General features: G+C 40.6%; 1 protein-coding gene across 1 annotated transcript in view; it reads left to right on the plus strand.

The window, feature by feature from the left end:
- rims1a (regulating synaptic membrane exocytosis 1a) overlaps window positions 1-17,928 on the plus strand; it is a gene marked incomplete at its 3' end in the record, with an annotated part of 159,388 nt that overhangs the window by 47,418 nt on the left and 94,042 nt on the right. Inside the window, 4 exon segments of the mRNA XM_084321094.1 lie at window positions 3,952-4,123; window positions 5,109-5,259; window positions 8,414-8,470; window positions 13,823-13,988. Of these exon segments, the coding sequence (XP_084177220.1) occupies window positions 3,952-4,123; window positions 5,109-5,259; window positions 8,414-8,470; window positions 13,823-13,988 (546 nt within the window).

Consider the following 17,928-nt stretch of genomic DNA (forward strand, 5'->3'; position numbering starts at 1 on the left):
CATGGTGTAGCAACATTAAACTTTTTCATTCACATATTCATACTAAAATATTATCTAAAGTATAAGTATGTTTTCATCTCTTTCTGCAGCTTTCTCCAGAACGTGATTTATAGCCCCAAATGCATTATATTGATGATGAAATACAGTTTGGTAGGAATCTGTGCGAGATCAAAAATTTCAATTGGACGTACTTCTAGAAGTTTCTACGTATCATCTGATGATGACCGGATGGGCGAGGGGGCGTTTATAATTCCGTGGGCAGCGTTATACCATTCATCTAATGTGGGTCAAATGTTCATCATAGCAGTTAGTGTCGAACACGGTAATATTACACGCTAAAACTCACCCCAGTCTCCGCGGGCCGTTGGGCGATCATCGTGGGGTAGACAGTTTTCCATTATGGGATGTCGAAATACCCGGTCCATTTCCAGGTTGTATAATAGTATATACGTCCAAATAACGTTGTTTATTGAGTTAGGGCGAGCGATCTATTATCGAGTGTTTCAAGATGGAGTCGTGGGAGCTATAGAGAGTGGCCGGAAGTAATATGGGTGATCAGCACTTCATCCACATGACTTCCTGTTTGGCGCTTCTGCCGATCGGCCACCAGATGGCGCTCTTGAACTGCTAGAGGGTTGAGAGGAGGCCAGTACTATGTCTCAGGGCTGCGGAGGAAAAATATGATTTCGATCACAGATTTTTGAAATATTGATATTAAAGACGAGTTAGGGCGTCCTCGGCAACTTTAGCATGGCTAGGAAAGACGCCTAAACACGTTTTCGGCACTTAAAGTGTTAATCTGGACCTTCAGAACAGCAATAATCGATATGATTTGGGCGTTTATTATGATTATACAAACCGGAAATGGATCTAGGAGATCGCGTCAAATAAGTGGGATATTTTTTCTCCAGTCTCATCGGCGAACGGTAAGAGGCCGCTGACGTCATTTTCAGCGTGTTTGTTTATTATTATTAATGCAAACTGCTCTGATCAACATATCACCCATACTACATAAAGCATTTACTGATGATCACGGAATTATAAACGACCCCCCCCCCGTTCATCCGCGCATGATAAGTCATAACGTTTAGGATCATGTACAGTTGAAATTTTTTATATAGCGTGTATCGCCAACAAACGGCAGTTGATAATCTATATATGCGTTTATGCCTATAGCTCACGTTCTAGGAATTACTGCAGAAAACGATAAAAACATATTTATATTCTAGACGGTATTTTCGTATGAATCTATGAATGAAAAAGTCAAACGTTCCTACATCCTGAACGATAGATAATCGATGTTGAATGGGCCATAGTAATGTCAATTTAGCAATACAATTAAAAAAGTTATAGCCCTGCAAAGAAGGTAAACATCTCCATAGGCGTAGACTGGTGGCAGTGATCATACATTGATGGATATAAGCGTGGCAGTTAATGTGTTAAAGTGCTTGATTATTGACAAAAAAAAGTCAAGGCCTCGAATTCCTTGAAAAAAGTATATTTTTTTAAAGGGGAACTATCTTATAAATGACCTTTTCCAGTGTTTAGGGTTATTTTCTAGCTATGTGGACTTATAGTAATAGGATCTATGTCTCTAATTCTCGATTTGGCGCATTCTTCCAATTCTCCCCTCACAATAATGTCCCTCCCTCAAGTGAGTCATCTGAAAATTTGTCTATATGGGACGTCATATGGTGCGTAAGCGTATTTGCATAATAACACCCGCCCCCTCTAGCTGCCCGCCGAGCGAGAGCGAGAGAAGCAGAGAACTGTAAACGCTCTGCGTGTCTCCCTCTCCCTCTCGAGGAAGTCCACCACCGTGCTGCGCTACAGCTCATGCTCCCGAACCGAGAGAGAACTGTAAACGCTCTGCGTGTCTCCCTCTCGAGGAAGTCCACCACCGTGCTTCGCTACAGCTCATGCTCCCGAACCGAGAGAGAACTGTAAACGCTCTGCGTGTCTCCCTCTCCCTCTCGAGGAAGTCCACCACCGTGCTGCGCTACAGCCCATGCTCCCGAACCGAGAGAGAGAGAACTGTAACACTCTGCGTGTCCTCCCGGCTCCCTCTCCCGGGAGGACACGCAGAGTGTTTACACTTTTTTTTCTCTCTCTCTCTCTCTCTCTTTCTCTCTCTCTCTCTCTCTCTCTCTCTCTCTCTCTCGCTCTCTCTCTCTCTCTCTCTCTCTCTCTCTCTCTCTCTCTCTCTCTCGCTCTCGCTCTCGCTCTCGCTCTCGCTCTCGCTCTCGCTCTCTCTCTCTCGACTGACTGTCACTCAAAGTGCTTATGGGCGGAGCCAGGCCATAACAGCCTGATTTCTTGTGGCTGAAAAATGATGGGTTTGAGTACTTGATTAGAAATATAAACCAATGCATTTTTTTTTTTAAACGTACAGATGTCTTCAATAGACTGACAGGAATTGTTTAAAGTTGCCCAAATAGTGCTAGGAATAGTAAAATAGTTCCCCTTTAACGAAATGTTTAAAAAGTCCTTGAAATTCAAATCAACAATTCTGTTTTGTTCAACCATTCTTTTTTGTGCTTTTTTGAAAGTGTTGTTCATCTATGATAGAATTTCTCTGAATCAAGAAATAATTTTTTTTTATTTAAAGTGTAATTAATTGTCGGAAATTGGTTTTAAGCGATACATATTGGATCCGATATTTAAAAAATAAAAAAAAACAGCATTTAAAAGTGAATTGTATCCTTTTAAATGCCCTTTACAATGAAAAATAGTGCTTGGAAAAGTACTTGAAAGTCCTTGATTTTCATTTTGCAATGTCTGTGGGAACCCTGTTAAAGGGAAATGCTGCAGATTTTCAACATTGATACTCGGGATGGGCTTAATCGATTACTCACGGCTATGAGAATACTCGAACCAGCTTGTGAGAATCTTTTGTAGCCAGCTAGCGTTGATGCTATTCAATGCTATCAACATTAGCTAAATAGCTAACCAACTAACATTAATGCCATTCAGAATGTATAACATAGCTACAACGCACAATAACGTTAATACAATTACATGCATCATTGTTTACAATGAACGGGTGGGGCTAGTGACCGAAAGGACTGGACACAGGGACAAGTTAAACATCAATTAATTTAATACAACAGGTAGTTTCGATCTGCGTTGTCGTGCCTATGCACCACAGGGCTATTTTATACGGTTTTGATGCTCTTCCTCCTCGTCGATTGCATGTAGCTACATCTAACGTTAGCTAACGTTAAAACTAACCTAAAGTTAGTTGTTCACCAACAATCTCAACATTTGTATTAACGTTAACTCAAAAACACAGAACCGGACGACACAAGTTGTCCGCTCATAGATAGGTTCCGCTAGCGATAATAACAACAATACTTCCGGTTGGGGGGTTTCAAAATAAAAGAGCAAAGTCTAAAACACAGGAAAATATGTTTATTTTGTACAGCGTTTTCCTCCACGAGTAATTCATGATCACTCGAGTATAGTATGCGATCAATCGATCTGGATTTTTCTTTAAAATGCCCACCCCTAATTGATACATGCACGCAACATGTAAACATACATTTTGGACCCACTAAAATCTTTTAAATTATACATTAATTCAATTAATCAATATCTTTTTAGGTGGAAAAGCAATACTTTTATTCCACACCTTTCTAAAAGACCTTACTCCCCCTGTGTGGGTGTTTGTTTGTGTGTCTGTCTGTGGCTTTGCACGCATGTGTATGTGTGTGTGTGTGTGTGTGTGTGTGTGTGTGTGTGTGTGTGTGTGTGTGTGTGTTGTGTGTGTGTGTGTGTGAGTGTGTTTCCATGTGTGTGTGTGTGTGTGTGTGTGTGTGTGTGTGTGTGTGTGTGTGTGTGTGTTTATATGTCTGTTTCAATGTGTGTGAGTGTTTATATGTCTGTTTCAATGTGTGTGTTTCCATGTGTGTGTGTGTGTGTGTGTGTGTGTGCGTGTCCCTGTGCGTGCAGCGACAAGAGCAAGCGGAGGACGAAGACGGTGAAGAAGAGCGTGGAGCCCAAGTGGAACCAGACCTTCGTCTACACACATGTCCACCGCAGGGACTTTAGGAACCACATGCTGGAGATGACGGTCTGGGACCATCCCAGGACCCCTGAGGAGGACAGCCTGTTCATGGGAGAGGTACCACACACACACACACACACACACACACACACACACACACACACAAACACACACACACACACACACACACACACACACACACACACACACACACACACACACACACACACACACACACACACACACACACACACACACACACACACACACACACACACACACACACACACACACACACACACACACACACACACACATGTCTGGGCAACATGCTAGGTGTACTGTTTATACTCCTGCCATTGCCCCCTACTGGTGTTAGAATTGAAGACACCCACTGCTCTCAAAGTTGCGGTATTTTTGTTAAAATAAGTGTTAAATAGCTCTACACTCCAACAGCCATCACTGATCTAGAGTGTCTGGTCAGTAACATGGGTCTCCCAGTCCCTCCACTCTGCAGTAAACACAGAATACTGTACATTTCCTGGTATCCCTTCCCACTTCATCCAACCACAGAGAGAAACCTAGATATTATTATTATAATTATTTTAAACTTATTTCAAGAAATCGTGCCAAGCCAAATTAGCTGGCAGATTATTTTACTTCTTTCAAGCACATATTTGTTTTTATTTCTTATTTTTGCAGTATGGAGTTCTCTCTCTCTCTCTGATTGGATAAAGTGAGAACGGGAAATGTATTTTCTGTTTACTGCAGAGCGGAGGGACTGGGAGACCCATGTTACTGACCAGACACTCTATATCAGTGATGGCTGTCAAGAGTGTAGAGCTATTATTTTAACATGTAGTTTTTTACAAATAAATATCACTTACAGCACCTTTAAATATCTAGAATGGGTTAAAATGCAGAGGACAAATTCCTGGTACAGTATATGTATATATATCATGTATTAAGATATCATGACTCAAAATACAAATCTTCTTTTCTAAATCACTAACAAACAGTTCATCTTAATTAATCCTCTTGGACCTACTGTTCCGCCAATAATAACACGGTGTCATCCCGTGTGCCCCGCCTCCCTCTCCAGATCCTCATCGAGTTGGAGACGGCCTTGTTAGACGACCAGCCTCATTGGTACCCGCTCCAGACCCACGACGCCTCCTCCATCCCGCTGCCCCGCCCCTCCCCCTACCTCCCCCGCAGGTCGCACCCCGACACGCCCAGCAAGAAGCTGCAGCGTAAGTCTCTCGATACGCCGACGATGTGACTTATTCTATTCACCCTATAGAATAGAATAGAATAGAAATACTTTGGCACTACAAATCGCTCACAGTAAACAGTAAACGTTTAGGTAGACAAAAACAAAAAGTCACAAATAAGAATAAAAATAAGCCTTAGAATCAAATATGGTCCGGGATATACATTTTGTATATTACATTCTAATATAAAATATACTAATATAAAATGTCCTATGTTACATTCTAATATAAAATATTTATATATATTTTTTTAAATACATTACCTTACATTACCGAAATGTGGCACCGGTGGATCTCACGTGAATCGGTACTCGGTAGTACCGACGTGATTCGGTCGATACCCTTCAAAGTACCGGATTCGGGAGTAGCCTCCAGCTGCAGCCCCGGAGATTGTTCTCTCACGGCAACTTCCGCCCAGCCACACGACATTTCTCCCGCTGACAGGACAATGCGCTGATTGGCGGAAAGTAAGGAAGTATCTCGAAGTACGTCTGACGTTTCTCTACGTCCGTTAGCGAACGTTAATTGAACGTCAAAAGCAAGTACGTCTGCGCTGACGTGCGGTTGTTGAGTGATTGATTGAAGAGTTCCTTGTTCCATGAGGGGGGGAGGGGGGGCTTGTATTGATCAGGTTAGTAGATATTGTACCGATCAGGTATTACAGATCATATCCGCATGAAATAAACTAAAATGTTAAAACCCATTTAGACTGTTTCTCATTCCTGTACTGTTGTTTATACTCTGCTCCTGTGTTGTAACCCAACCCCCTCCAATGTACAGTAAATTACCAAGTATGGTTTTGTCAATATTCCAATGTACAGTTTTGCTTGTACAGTTGTACAGTGTCCCCCACCCACCCACCCCTCCTACCCAACCCCCCCCCCCCCCCAACCACCTCCAATGTACAGCCCCCCCCCCCCCCCCCCCCCCCCCCCCACCTACCCAACCTCCTCCAATGTACAGTTTCTACGTCAAATGTATATACTCTCTTTTCTGGACTCTTTTTGTATCACAAACAATACTGTATTTGCAAATCTGGTATGTCATAAATGTATAGATGTAGCAGTACTGTCTATCTGTATGTCGTGTATGTCATATGTTATGATGAATTGAAAATGGGGGACCCTGATGTAAACAAGACGAAAGTCTTTCTCTGGTCTGCATACCCTTAACAATTGTGTGTATTGAGCCGTACTGTATTGTACCCATTCTGCAATCTGTTAATACAATTTTCATCCAATCAATCACTTGTGCGGTTCCTACATTGTATAGGAAATTAAATTAAGAAAATAAACATTTAAACAACTGTGTCTTTATTGTATTATTACTGTATTATATTGTATAGGCGGGAAAGGAGGAAATAAATCATCATCAACTGAAAATAAACAAACATGTCAAACAAAAAAAGGTTACAACTGACACTTATTGATAATATACAAATATTTTAAAAGAACCATTTCAACCCCCATTTACTTTACCAAACCAATCAATAATATGTAGAAATTATAAAGAAAGAATAATGATTAGAAATAATTCTACAGAATACAAATGTTAATATGAACATGATGTGGTGTAGAGGCAACATAATGCTATTCCTTCAACACCTCGTTCACCACTGAACAAACAGGTTAGTGGTGCATATCAGACACATAATGCTATTCCTTCAACACCTCATTCACCACAACTACAGTATTATTATATGGTCCAAAATGGTCTCCCTTCCTTCTTCATTTGCTTGTTGATCCTCCGGTCAAATTCCTCCACCTCACTGAAACAATACAAAAGGACAACATAATACATTTTAGAGAGTTAATAATATTGTATATTGTTTACACTGCCTTTTTATTCTATTTTTACTTCTCCACTGTACTATAATTATGTGACCTGTACCTATATGTCTTCTACTACCTGTACCTCCCCTCCCCCCTCCCCATGCTGCTGAATGTATCTTATCTTATGAATACAAGGTAATAATAAGGCTTACCTTGTAATTGCATTTCTCCGTTCGCTAACGTAGAGAAACGTCAGACGTACTTCGAGATACGTCAGACGTACTTCGAGATACTTCCGTACTTTCCGCCAATCAGCGCATTGTCCTGTCAGCGGGAGAAATGTTGTGTGGCTGGGCGGAAGTTGCCGTGAGAGAACAATCTCCGGGGCTGCAGCTGGACCCTATTGGGATTCGGTACCCATCCCTAGTGGGATCAGAGGCGCGATCCTTGTGTACAGACATCAGCTGGGCTTGTATTTATCAAACCGCTGAGAGTAGGAGTTACTGACCTGGGATCAGACTGCTGATTGAATTGATTGATTGATTGATTGATTTATTGAATTGATTGATTGATTGAAAAGTTTATTAACAGATTGCAGAATGGGTACAGTACAGTACAGCTCAATACATACAATTGTTAAGGGGATGCAGACCAGAGAAAGACTTTCGTCTTGTTTACATCAGGGTCCCCCATTTTCAATTCATCATAGCATATATGACATACATGACATACAGATAGACAGTACTGCTACATCTATACATTTATGACATATCAGATTTGCAAATACAGTACTGTTTGTGATACAAAAGTGTCCAGAAAAGGAGTGTATATACATTTGGCGTAGAAAATGTACATTGGAGGAGGTTGGATGGGTGGGGTGGGGTTGGGTGGGTTGGGTGAGGGCTGTACATTGGAGGTGGGGGGGGGGGGGGGGGTGGGTAGGGGACACACACACATTTTACACTGTACATTGGAATATTGACAAAGCCTTACTTGGTCATATCATGCTCAAGCCACATGACCCATTGCACACCTCACTATGACTGGTCTCAGATGGGCACTCCTGCCTTCAGATGCTTGATAAATACAGGCCATGGTCCTTTAACCTTTCCTGCCGTTTTTACGTGTATGTGTGTGTTTTTCCGTGCGAGTGTGTACCTCTGCAAAAGAGACAGGATTCTGTGTCACTTCCCGTACGTATATATATACACTTTGTAGATTAAATTGTTGTCTGCTTACTCCCTCCCTTATGTTTGTACCTGTGTCTGTGTGTCTGTGTGTGTGTGTGTGTACGTGTGCATCTGTCTGTATGTATACGTGCGCACACGTCTCTGTGTGTGTTTCTGTCCGCTGCCGTGCAGGTTCTCAGCGTGTGACAGAGCCTGAGTTTGATGAGGGTACGGCGGTAGTGTGTAAAGGTGGGTGGGGGCTGTTTCCTGGATCCCATGCGGCAGACTACATGTCGGCATGCGATAATACCTGGGTGGGAGTTATTAAAAAGCCTGTGTCGCACAAAGCGCGCCGTAACAAACTGTTCTGCCGAGGGAACGGTGAGTGGGAACAACGCTGTTCTTGCCGAGGGAACAGCGAGCCGGGGAACGTGCTGTTCTAACCGAGGGAACAGCGATCCTGGGAACGCGCTGTTCTAACCGAGGGAACAGCGATCCTGGGAACGCGCTGTTCTGCCGAGGGAACAGCGAGTGGGAACGGGTGTAGTTTGGGGTTTGTTTAGGTGACACTTTGATTTCAGTGTGACTCTCTTGATTTGCCCTTGAGAAAAAACACATGATTTGGTGAAGCCTGATCATTACGTGAAAGCGACGTCTTCACACGTGATGCCGTGAAAATGACACGTGCAAAATTGTTTTAAGCTTTTCCAAAAACAACACCTGTGATAACATGATGATAACATGTGACGGTGTATGTTTTATTTAAAAAAAAATGTTTACTCAAGACTCTTGTGTTTTTTCCTCAAGGGGGCGGTATAGCCGTTATACCAATACGGTCTCATCTGAATACGTAAATAAAGTACATGAAGTACCTTATGTTGTAGCCATAAGTCATATATTTACATGTACATATTGTGTTGGCGAACGGCCAAAACAAACAACCAGGAGTTGAACCAACGATCAGTCATGGAGCGAGTGCTCTCACCACCTTCTAACTGATTATAGTTAGAGTTATGGTATGGTTATGGTATGGTTACGGTTATGGTATGGTTATGGTATGGTTACGGTTATGGTTAAGACATACAGTTAGGGTTAAGGTTATGGTTCCATCCCCAGCAGGGGAACTCAAATACATCATTATTTGTAACACATGTTACATTTTCGATGCAATACGTAAATATATTACTTGTGGCTCTAACATAACATACGATATGTACCTTTTTTCCTGTGGTCGATTAGTACTTTATTTACACATTTTAAGCTAGATCCGGCTGGCTATACATACTGTATGTTGCAAGTTTATTTTGGTAAGAAAAACGATGACACCCTGCTCTTTGTATGTTGGAATGAGTGAGAGAAAGAAAGGGAGACTGTCCGTCTGAGAGATAGAATGAGTGAGAGAAAGAAAGGGAGACTGTCCGTCTGAGAGATAGAATGAGAGAGAGAAAGAAAGGGAGACTGTCCATCTGAGCGATAGAATGAGTGAGAGAAAGAAAGGGAGACTGTCCGTCTGAGAGATAGAATGAGTGAGAGAAAGAAATGGAGACTGTGCGTCTGAGAGATAGAATGAGAGCAAGAAAGGGAGACTGCGTCTGAGAGATAGAATGAGAGAAAAAAAGGGAGACTGTGCGTCTGAGAGATAGAATGAGAGAAAGAAAGGGAGACTGTGCGTCTGAGAGATAGAATGAGAGAGAGAAAGAAAGTTAGACTATGCGTCTGAGAGATAGAATGAGAGAGAGAGAAAGGGAGACTGAGAGATAGAATGAGTAAGATAAAGAAAAGGAGACTGTGCGTCTGAGAGATAGAATGAGAGAAAGAGAGAAAGAATGAAAGATGCAAGCCGACACTTGTCCATGCTCTAACCAATATCCCTTTTTTTCTTTTCTTTTTTCATGCATGGTAGGAATTAATGAAAGGAAAATCTTTGAGCACTTTCCAAAACAAACCAATAAACCCTACTGTGAGCTTTGAGGAGCGTCTTTCTCTCCCTGTAATACATTCAACGACCTCCTTGTGCGAAGACACAAGCCCCTTCCAGATTAGGAACAGTCGCCGTAGGGTCTATATTTAGTCCTGAGGGATTGTTTGCCCAAACACACAAAATAATTTCAATGACGGCAGTGAATCTGTGCTTTATTTTCTATTTGAGTATAATACTTAGGACTCTTAATGTATCTTAATACGGTATAGTAAATGTTTAAAGACTATCAGCCCTGCCCCATAGAGTCAAACCATGGGATTGGATGGAGTTTTATTATTGTTGTTATTATTATTATTATTATTATTATTATTATTATTATTATTATTATTATTATTATTATTATTATTATTATTATTATTATTATTATTATTATTATTATTATTATTATTATTATTATTATTATTATTATTATTATTATTATTATTATTATTATTATTAGTAGTAGTATTATTATTATTATTATTATTATTATTATTATTATTATTATTATTATTATTATTATTATTATTATTATTATTATTATTATTATTATTATTATTATTATTATTATTATTATTATTATTATTATTATTATTATTATTATTATTATTATTATTATTATTATTATTATTATTATTATTATTATTAATAATATAATAATAATAATACTTTTAAAAGGGAAAACAATTATATACTGTATATTATATTGACTAATGTAATTACCACTGTTTACCAAATTCTGGATTGGGCCTTTATCTACTTGTATCCACATATTTATGGAAATTATATTATGTATGTATGTATGTATGTATGTATGTATGTATGTATGTATGTATGTATGTATGTATGTATGTATGTATGTATGTATGTATGTATGTATGTATGTATGTATGTATGTATGTATGTATGTATGTATGTATGTATGTATGTATGTATGTATGTATGTATGTATGTATGTATGTATGCATGCATGTATGTGTAGCAGGGTGGATTATCCCTGCTTTGTGGGAACGGTTACTGGCAGTCACGAGGTAGCTGGACACAGTAGAACTCTGTCTGACTGCACCCTCGTCTTTGGGCCTGGGGCGTCGACTGGAGGCTGGTAGTGTGAGTGGATGGGGCCCGGGATTTACCAACCTGGTCTGGTACTCTGGTCTTCCTTCCCTGCAGCAGGGCGGTCAGCAGTACTCCCCAACACGCTCCCACTCCCCCCAGTTGCTCCTTAAACCCTCCCACACCTCGTGACTGAATTGTAATTAAATACTCTGAGTTTCCCCCGCAAGCAGTACCCTCCCTCAATGACCCTAGAAACCTTACAATGAAGAGGGAAAGGTGGAATAAGAAAGGGTTAATTATATTAACATTACCCACACCAAAAGAGTTAATACTGGGCACAGGAATGGACACGCACACAGAACCCCATTGAAGTCTTTATATTAATTGTACTGTTCAGTTACAATTATTTAATAGGAGTGGTCGAATGGACTGAAGTCCTACTATAGCTCCTGTGCATAACTCAATACCTCATAAACACGTATATTATACACCCACCTCTGGGTTAATATCAGGGATAATATACTTCACTGTGTTTGACTCATCACCCACGTCTGGGTCTTCACCCTGTATAATACCTCCAAAGGCTTTAATTATACGGCCAGAATAATACCTCAAAAGGCTTTAATTATAATGCACCAGGTCTGTAACTTCCCCACAGGGAAAGGGTTAATGGAATGGGAAAATATTATTAAACACACATGTTATCACACTTAAAGGAAAGGAAAGAAAACAAAAGTGTGGGCCCACTAATACCTTGCAAAAGTCCTATTCTAATGCCGGCATATATTGTTTGGGGTTCCCCTTATGAACTGTAGTTAGCAACGTTAACTTCGCCCGCAGGCTGCACCACACTGTGTACGGTGTAAGGCTCCGGAGCATAGACGCTCGTTTATACTCATCTAAAATGGCCGCCTCGCCGCGCCACTGTTGTCCGGGAGGCAAGATGGCGTCCTACTAGCTCCACAGGGAAAAGGATTTGTAGACTAGAATCCAGTAATGCCGTTTATAATCCATATTCCAGCGATAGAAGAAGAAGACGCTTGTGTCATTGTTCGTGCGAATATCAATGAAACTAATTAGAATGTCTTGGTGCAGAAAGGGGAGACAAAAAGGCAAGTCAGCAGCTCTGAATAATAAGCAATATCTTCAGGCTGCTACATATGTATGTATGTATGTATGTATGTATGTATGTATGTATGTATGTATGTATGTATGTATGTATGTATGTATGTATGTATGTATGTATGTATGTATGTATGTATGTATGTATGCATGCATGCATGCATGCATGCATGTATGTATGTATGTATGTATGTATGTATGTATGTATGTATGTATGTATGTATGTATGTATGTATGTATGTATGTATGTATGTATGTATGTATGTATGTATGTATGTATGTATGTATGTATGTATGTATGTTTATGTTTTGTTCTATGTAGACCCCAGGAAGAATAGCCGTTGCCTAGGTGACAGCTAATGGGGATCCCAATAAACAATAAATAGTAGCAATTCTCCCTGTAAAAAAAACAAAGATACTTAGTAATATTCTGCTTTGGACTGAATATATACACTATAACTTCCATAGCTCACAGTCGTAGGGTTTGGTCTGTTGTTTTGGTAAAGACCGTCTCTCTCTCCTCCGCCTGGCATGACTAGATACATGACTAGATACATGACTACATGACTAGATACATTACTAGATACAAGACTAGATACATGACTAGATACATGACTAGATACATGACTAGATACATGACTAGACACATTACTAGATACATGACTAGATATATGACTAGACACATGACTAGATACATGACTAGATACATGACTAGACACATGACTAGATACATGACTAGATACATGACTAGATACATGACTAGATACATGACTAGATACATGACTAGACACATGACTAGATACATGACTAGATACATGACTAGATACATGACTAGATACATGACTAGATACATGACTAGATGACTAGATACATGACTAGATACATGACTAGACACATGACTAGATACATGACTAAATACATGACTAGATACATGACTAGATACATGACTAGATACATGACTAGATACATGACTAGATACATGACTAGACACATGACTAGATACATGACTAAATACATGACTAGATACATGACTAGATACATGACTAGATACATGACTAGATACATGACTAGACACATGACTAGATACATGATTAGATAGATACATGACTAGATACATGACTTGTTGATACATGACTTGTTGATACATGAATTGATACATGACTGGATACAAGTCCTCTCTGGGTGAGCATGTTGAGGTGGTACCTGGCGCCACGGCTGGATGAGATGCATCTTTGTTTGGGTTTGAACTGAAATGTGTTCTCTCTTCTCACACGTGTGTGTGTGTGTGTGTGTGTGTGTGTGTGTGTGTGTGTGTGTGTGTGTGTGTGTGTGTGTGTGTGTGTGTGTGTGTGTGTGTGTGTGTGTGTGTGTGTGTGTGTGTGTGTGTGTGTGTGTGTGTGTGTGTGTGTGTGTGTGTGTGTGTGTGTGTGTGTGTGTGTGTGTGTGTGTGTCTGTGTGAGCAGCAGCAGAGGGTCGTGGCAGAGAGAGGCAGAGGGAGGTGTCCTCCACCCTGGAGGTCCCGGAGGAGCAGAGGGCCCCCAGCCTCCACCTCCGCTCCCGCTCCGTGTCCCCGCCCCGTGAGGAGGAGGGCCGCCCGCGCTCCAGACCCCCCAACGTCCCCGCCCAGAGGTGAGGAGGAGGAGGGGGATGTGTCATACCGCCTCAGGGGTTAGGGGGTCAGCAAGGCACCTAAATTAGATTAGATTAAAATGTATTGTCATCATACAGCACAAGTACAATACAACGAGAAGAGGTTTGGCATCCAACCAGAGTGCAAATGTAACAGTAAAGTGCAACAGTAACATACAATGTACAGGGGATTAAACTGGGTATAAACTATACAGATTAAGGGAACAACACCTGAATTGAAAATGTCCAATGGGTTATTTTCATATTTCAATCAATATTAGTGAAGGTGAGCTGTTCTCTCTCGAAGCCAGAAACCAGAGAAGTGAGACTTGTGATGTCATCAGGTATAATGTCTGGAGCTGCGCCGTTGACAATGAATATGAGACTTTTGGTTTTGTGGACCCACAGAATGTTTGTTTTATTTTTCATACCCAGGTGAGCTACATTCTATTGCAGTGTTCTCAGTTCTGGGTGGGCTGACTTTGGTAGGTTGGAAATCAGGCGGGCGGCTGCGTTCTGTATGAGTTGAAGAGGCTTGATGGCGGTGGTCGGTAGACCAGCTAGCAGTGCATTGCAGTAGTCGAGGCGAGACATTTGATTGCAGGAGGAGTTGGGTGGCTTCTTTTGTCAGGAAGGGGCGGATCCTTCTGACGTTGCACAGGAGGAATCTGCAGGTTCTGGTCGTTGAGGCGATGTGAGCGGAGAAGTCCAGCCGGTTGTCAAGGACTAAAGAATTAGTTCTTTAATCACTTTAAGTAGCTCCGCAGAGTTCTTTAATCACTCTAAGTAACTCCACATAGTTCTTTAATCACTTTAAGTAACTCCACATAGTTATCTAATCACTCTAAGTAGCTCCACATAGTTATTTAATCGCTCTAAGTAACTCCACATAGTTCTTTAATCACTTTAAGTAACTCCACATAGTTTTATTTTTTTTGATAATTTTTTTTTATTATTAATTACATGAAACAAGACAACACATTAACCACAATCACAATACACAGAACTTCACAGGAAAATAACAAAAACAATAATAATACAGAAATAACAATTTATAAATTATAAAGACAAAAAAAAAGAAAATAGAGTTCAACCTTTTTAAATTTTAAATTTAATCACTCTAAGTAACTCCACATAGTTATTTAATCACTCTAAGTAGCTCTGTAGAGTTATTTAATCACTCTAAGTAGCTCCACATAGTTATTTAATCACTCTAAGTAGCTCCACATAGTTATTTAATCACTCTAAGTAGCTCCACATAGTTATTTAATCACTCTAAGTAGCTCCACATAGTTATTTAATCACTCTAAGTAACTCCACATAGTTATTTAATCACTCTAAGTAACTCCACATAGTTATTTAATCACTCTAAATAGCTCCACCGTTATTTTAATCACTCTAAGTAACTCCACATAATTATTTAATCACTCTAAGTAACTCCACCGTTATTTTAATCACTCTAAGTAACTCCACATAGTTATTTAATCACTCTAAATAGCTCCACCGTTATTTTAATCACTCTAAGTAACTCCACATAATTATTTAATCACTGTAAGTAGCTCTGTAGAGTTATTTAATCACTGTAAGTAGCTCTGTAGAGTTATTTAATCACTGTAAGTAGCTCTGTAGAGTTATTTAATCACTGTAAGTAGCTATGTAGAGTTATTTAATCACTGTAAGTAACTCCACATAGTTATTTAATCAATGTAAGTAACTCCGTAGTTATTTATTAATCACTGTAAGTAACTCCACATAGTTATTTAATCACTGTAAGTAGCTCCGTAGAGTTATTTATTAATCACTGTAAGTAACTCCACATAGTTATTTAATCACTTTAAGTAGCTCCGTAGAGTTATTTATTAATCACTCTAAGTAACTCCACATAGTTATTTAATCACTGTAAGTAGCTCCGTAGAGTTATTTATTAATCACTCTAAGTAACTCCACATAGTTATTTAATCACTCTAAGTAGCTCTGTAGAGTTATTTAATCACTCTAAGTAGCTCCACTGAGTTCCTTAATCACTTTAAGTAGCTCTACAGTTATTTGAATCACTCTAAGTAGCTCCACTGAGTTCTTTAATCACTAACGTTGCAACAGTGAACTTCATCAGAACTTCATCGGGTCATGAACTCATATAAACATATACCTGCTGAGAGACGGAAAAGAATAAGTGAGGACTAGAGAGAACAATGTTTGAAAAGTTGTTAGCATGTCTGAAAATAACTGTCACCTCTAGTTCCTGCCACCCACCCACCCACCCACCCACCCACCACCTCAGACTATACCTGGCCAGCCCCTGGAGGAGGAACAGAGGGGGCAGGAAGTGGAAAGTGGGAGAGATGAGGAGAATTCTAAAAGTAAAAACAGTACTGAATAGAGGAGGAGGAGGAGGAGGAGGAGGAGGAGGAGGAGGAGGAGGAGGAGGGAAGAGAAGAGAAGAGAAGAGAAGAGAAGGGAAGAGAGGAGAGCTGTCTGGCAGACTGCAGATTGAGCCCATATCCTAATGAAAAAGCCAGTGTGGTATTGAAGTTGTGTTTATTTGGCCTGGCTGGTGCAGAACAGACAGTGCTGCCAACATACAGTACTGTAGCTCTCTCTCTGTCGCAGCCACAGTAGGTTGGTCTGGTCTTGTTTTATCAAGTCAAGTCAAGAGTTTTATTTGTCACGGCATACAAGTATACAATGAAATGTGGGGGGTCTTGCCCGCAACGATGTGCATAATACAATAGTATTAACCTCATTCTGAAGAGGCTTCGGCCCGGGGACCAGAATGAGGTTACCCCTTAGATCCGCTACCTCCAGGTCACTCCCTAGCCAAGAGTGTAGCACCTGAAAGGCTCCCCACCTGGGGTTACAGGTAGGTCAACGGCGGACCAGGAATGGGAAGGCGGAGGAACCAAGAACCTGCTGCCTTGCAGTGCCATTGGTTTGGCAAAGGCTAGAGATGGTGTCTCGACAAAAAATACTGGATTGGTAGTTCTGGGGGCCTGCCGACTCCTATCAGCCCCCTTTTGGAAATCATGAGTACAACCCAAACAAAAACCGCTACTGGTAAACGGAGAAATGTCTGCCCTAATCAAGACATTTGTTCTACCCGGTGGATTGAGTGTGAGAGAGCAGGCACCTTTGTACCGTCAACAAGTGACTGCTCTACCTTCTGGAAAGTGGGAACCTGGAATGTGAGGAGCCTGCGAACACCTGGAAAATTGGCGAATGTCCTACAAGAGATGGATACTATGGGGATAGATATATTGGGAATTGCTGAAACATTTTGGAGAGGTGAAGATGACTTTAGATACACCCTACCAACTGGACAATCATTTAGAATCATATCTTCGGGTGGAAAACAACATAGAAAAGGTGTAGCTTTTGCTTTGACTGAGAAAGCAGCAAAAAGCGTGGAAAGTTATCAAACGATATCGGAACGTATTATCACCTTGAGAATGAAAGCAACACCAGCAAGTGTATGCATCACACAAGCATATGCACCAACTGGAGAAGCGGAGGATGATGAAATAGACAACTTTTATGAAAATATTGAGAGAGCGATGAAAGACCAAAAGAAATGGGGAGATGTGGAAATAGGCATGGGCGATTTCAACGCCAAATTAGGTGAAGAAAAAGTTGATGGTGTTGTCGGACCTTTTGGTCTGGGTATAAGAAACGATAGAGGAGATAGACTAGTGGATTTCTGCAGGAAGAACCAATTGTGGGTCACCAACACTTGGTTTGAACAACGTAAATCTGCAAGACACACATGGAGATCTCCTGATGGAAACACTAGAAACCAAATTGATTACATTATGATAAACCACAGATACAAGAAAGGAATAACAAACTCTAAGGCACGACCATCTGCAGACTGTGGTTCAGATCATATTCCAGTAGTGATGAAAATGAAGATCAAACTGAAAACCATCAAGAAAAAGAAAACGAC

This window comes from Notolepis coatsorum (assembly GCF_963971535.1).
Source record: "Notolepis coatsorum genome assembly, chromosome: 9".
Classification (NCBI taxonomy): Eukaryota; Metazoa; Chordata; class Actinopteri; order Aulopiformes; family Paralepididae; genus Notolepis; species Notolepis coatsorum.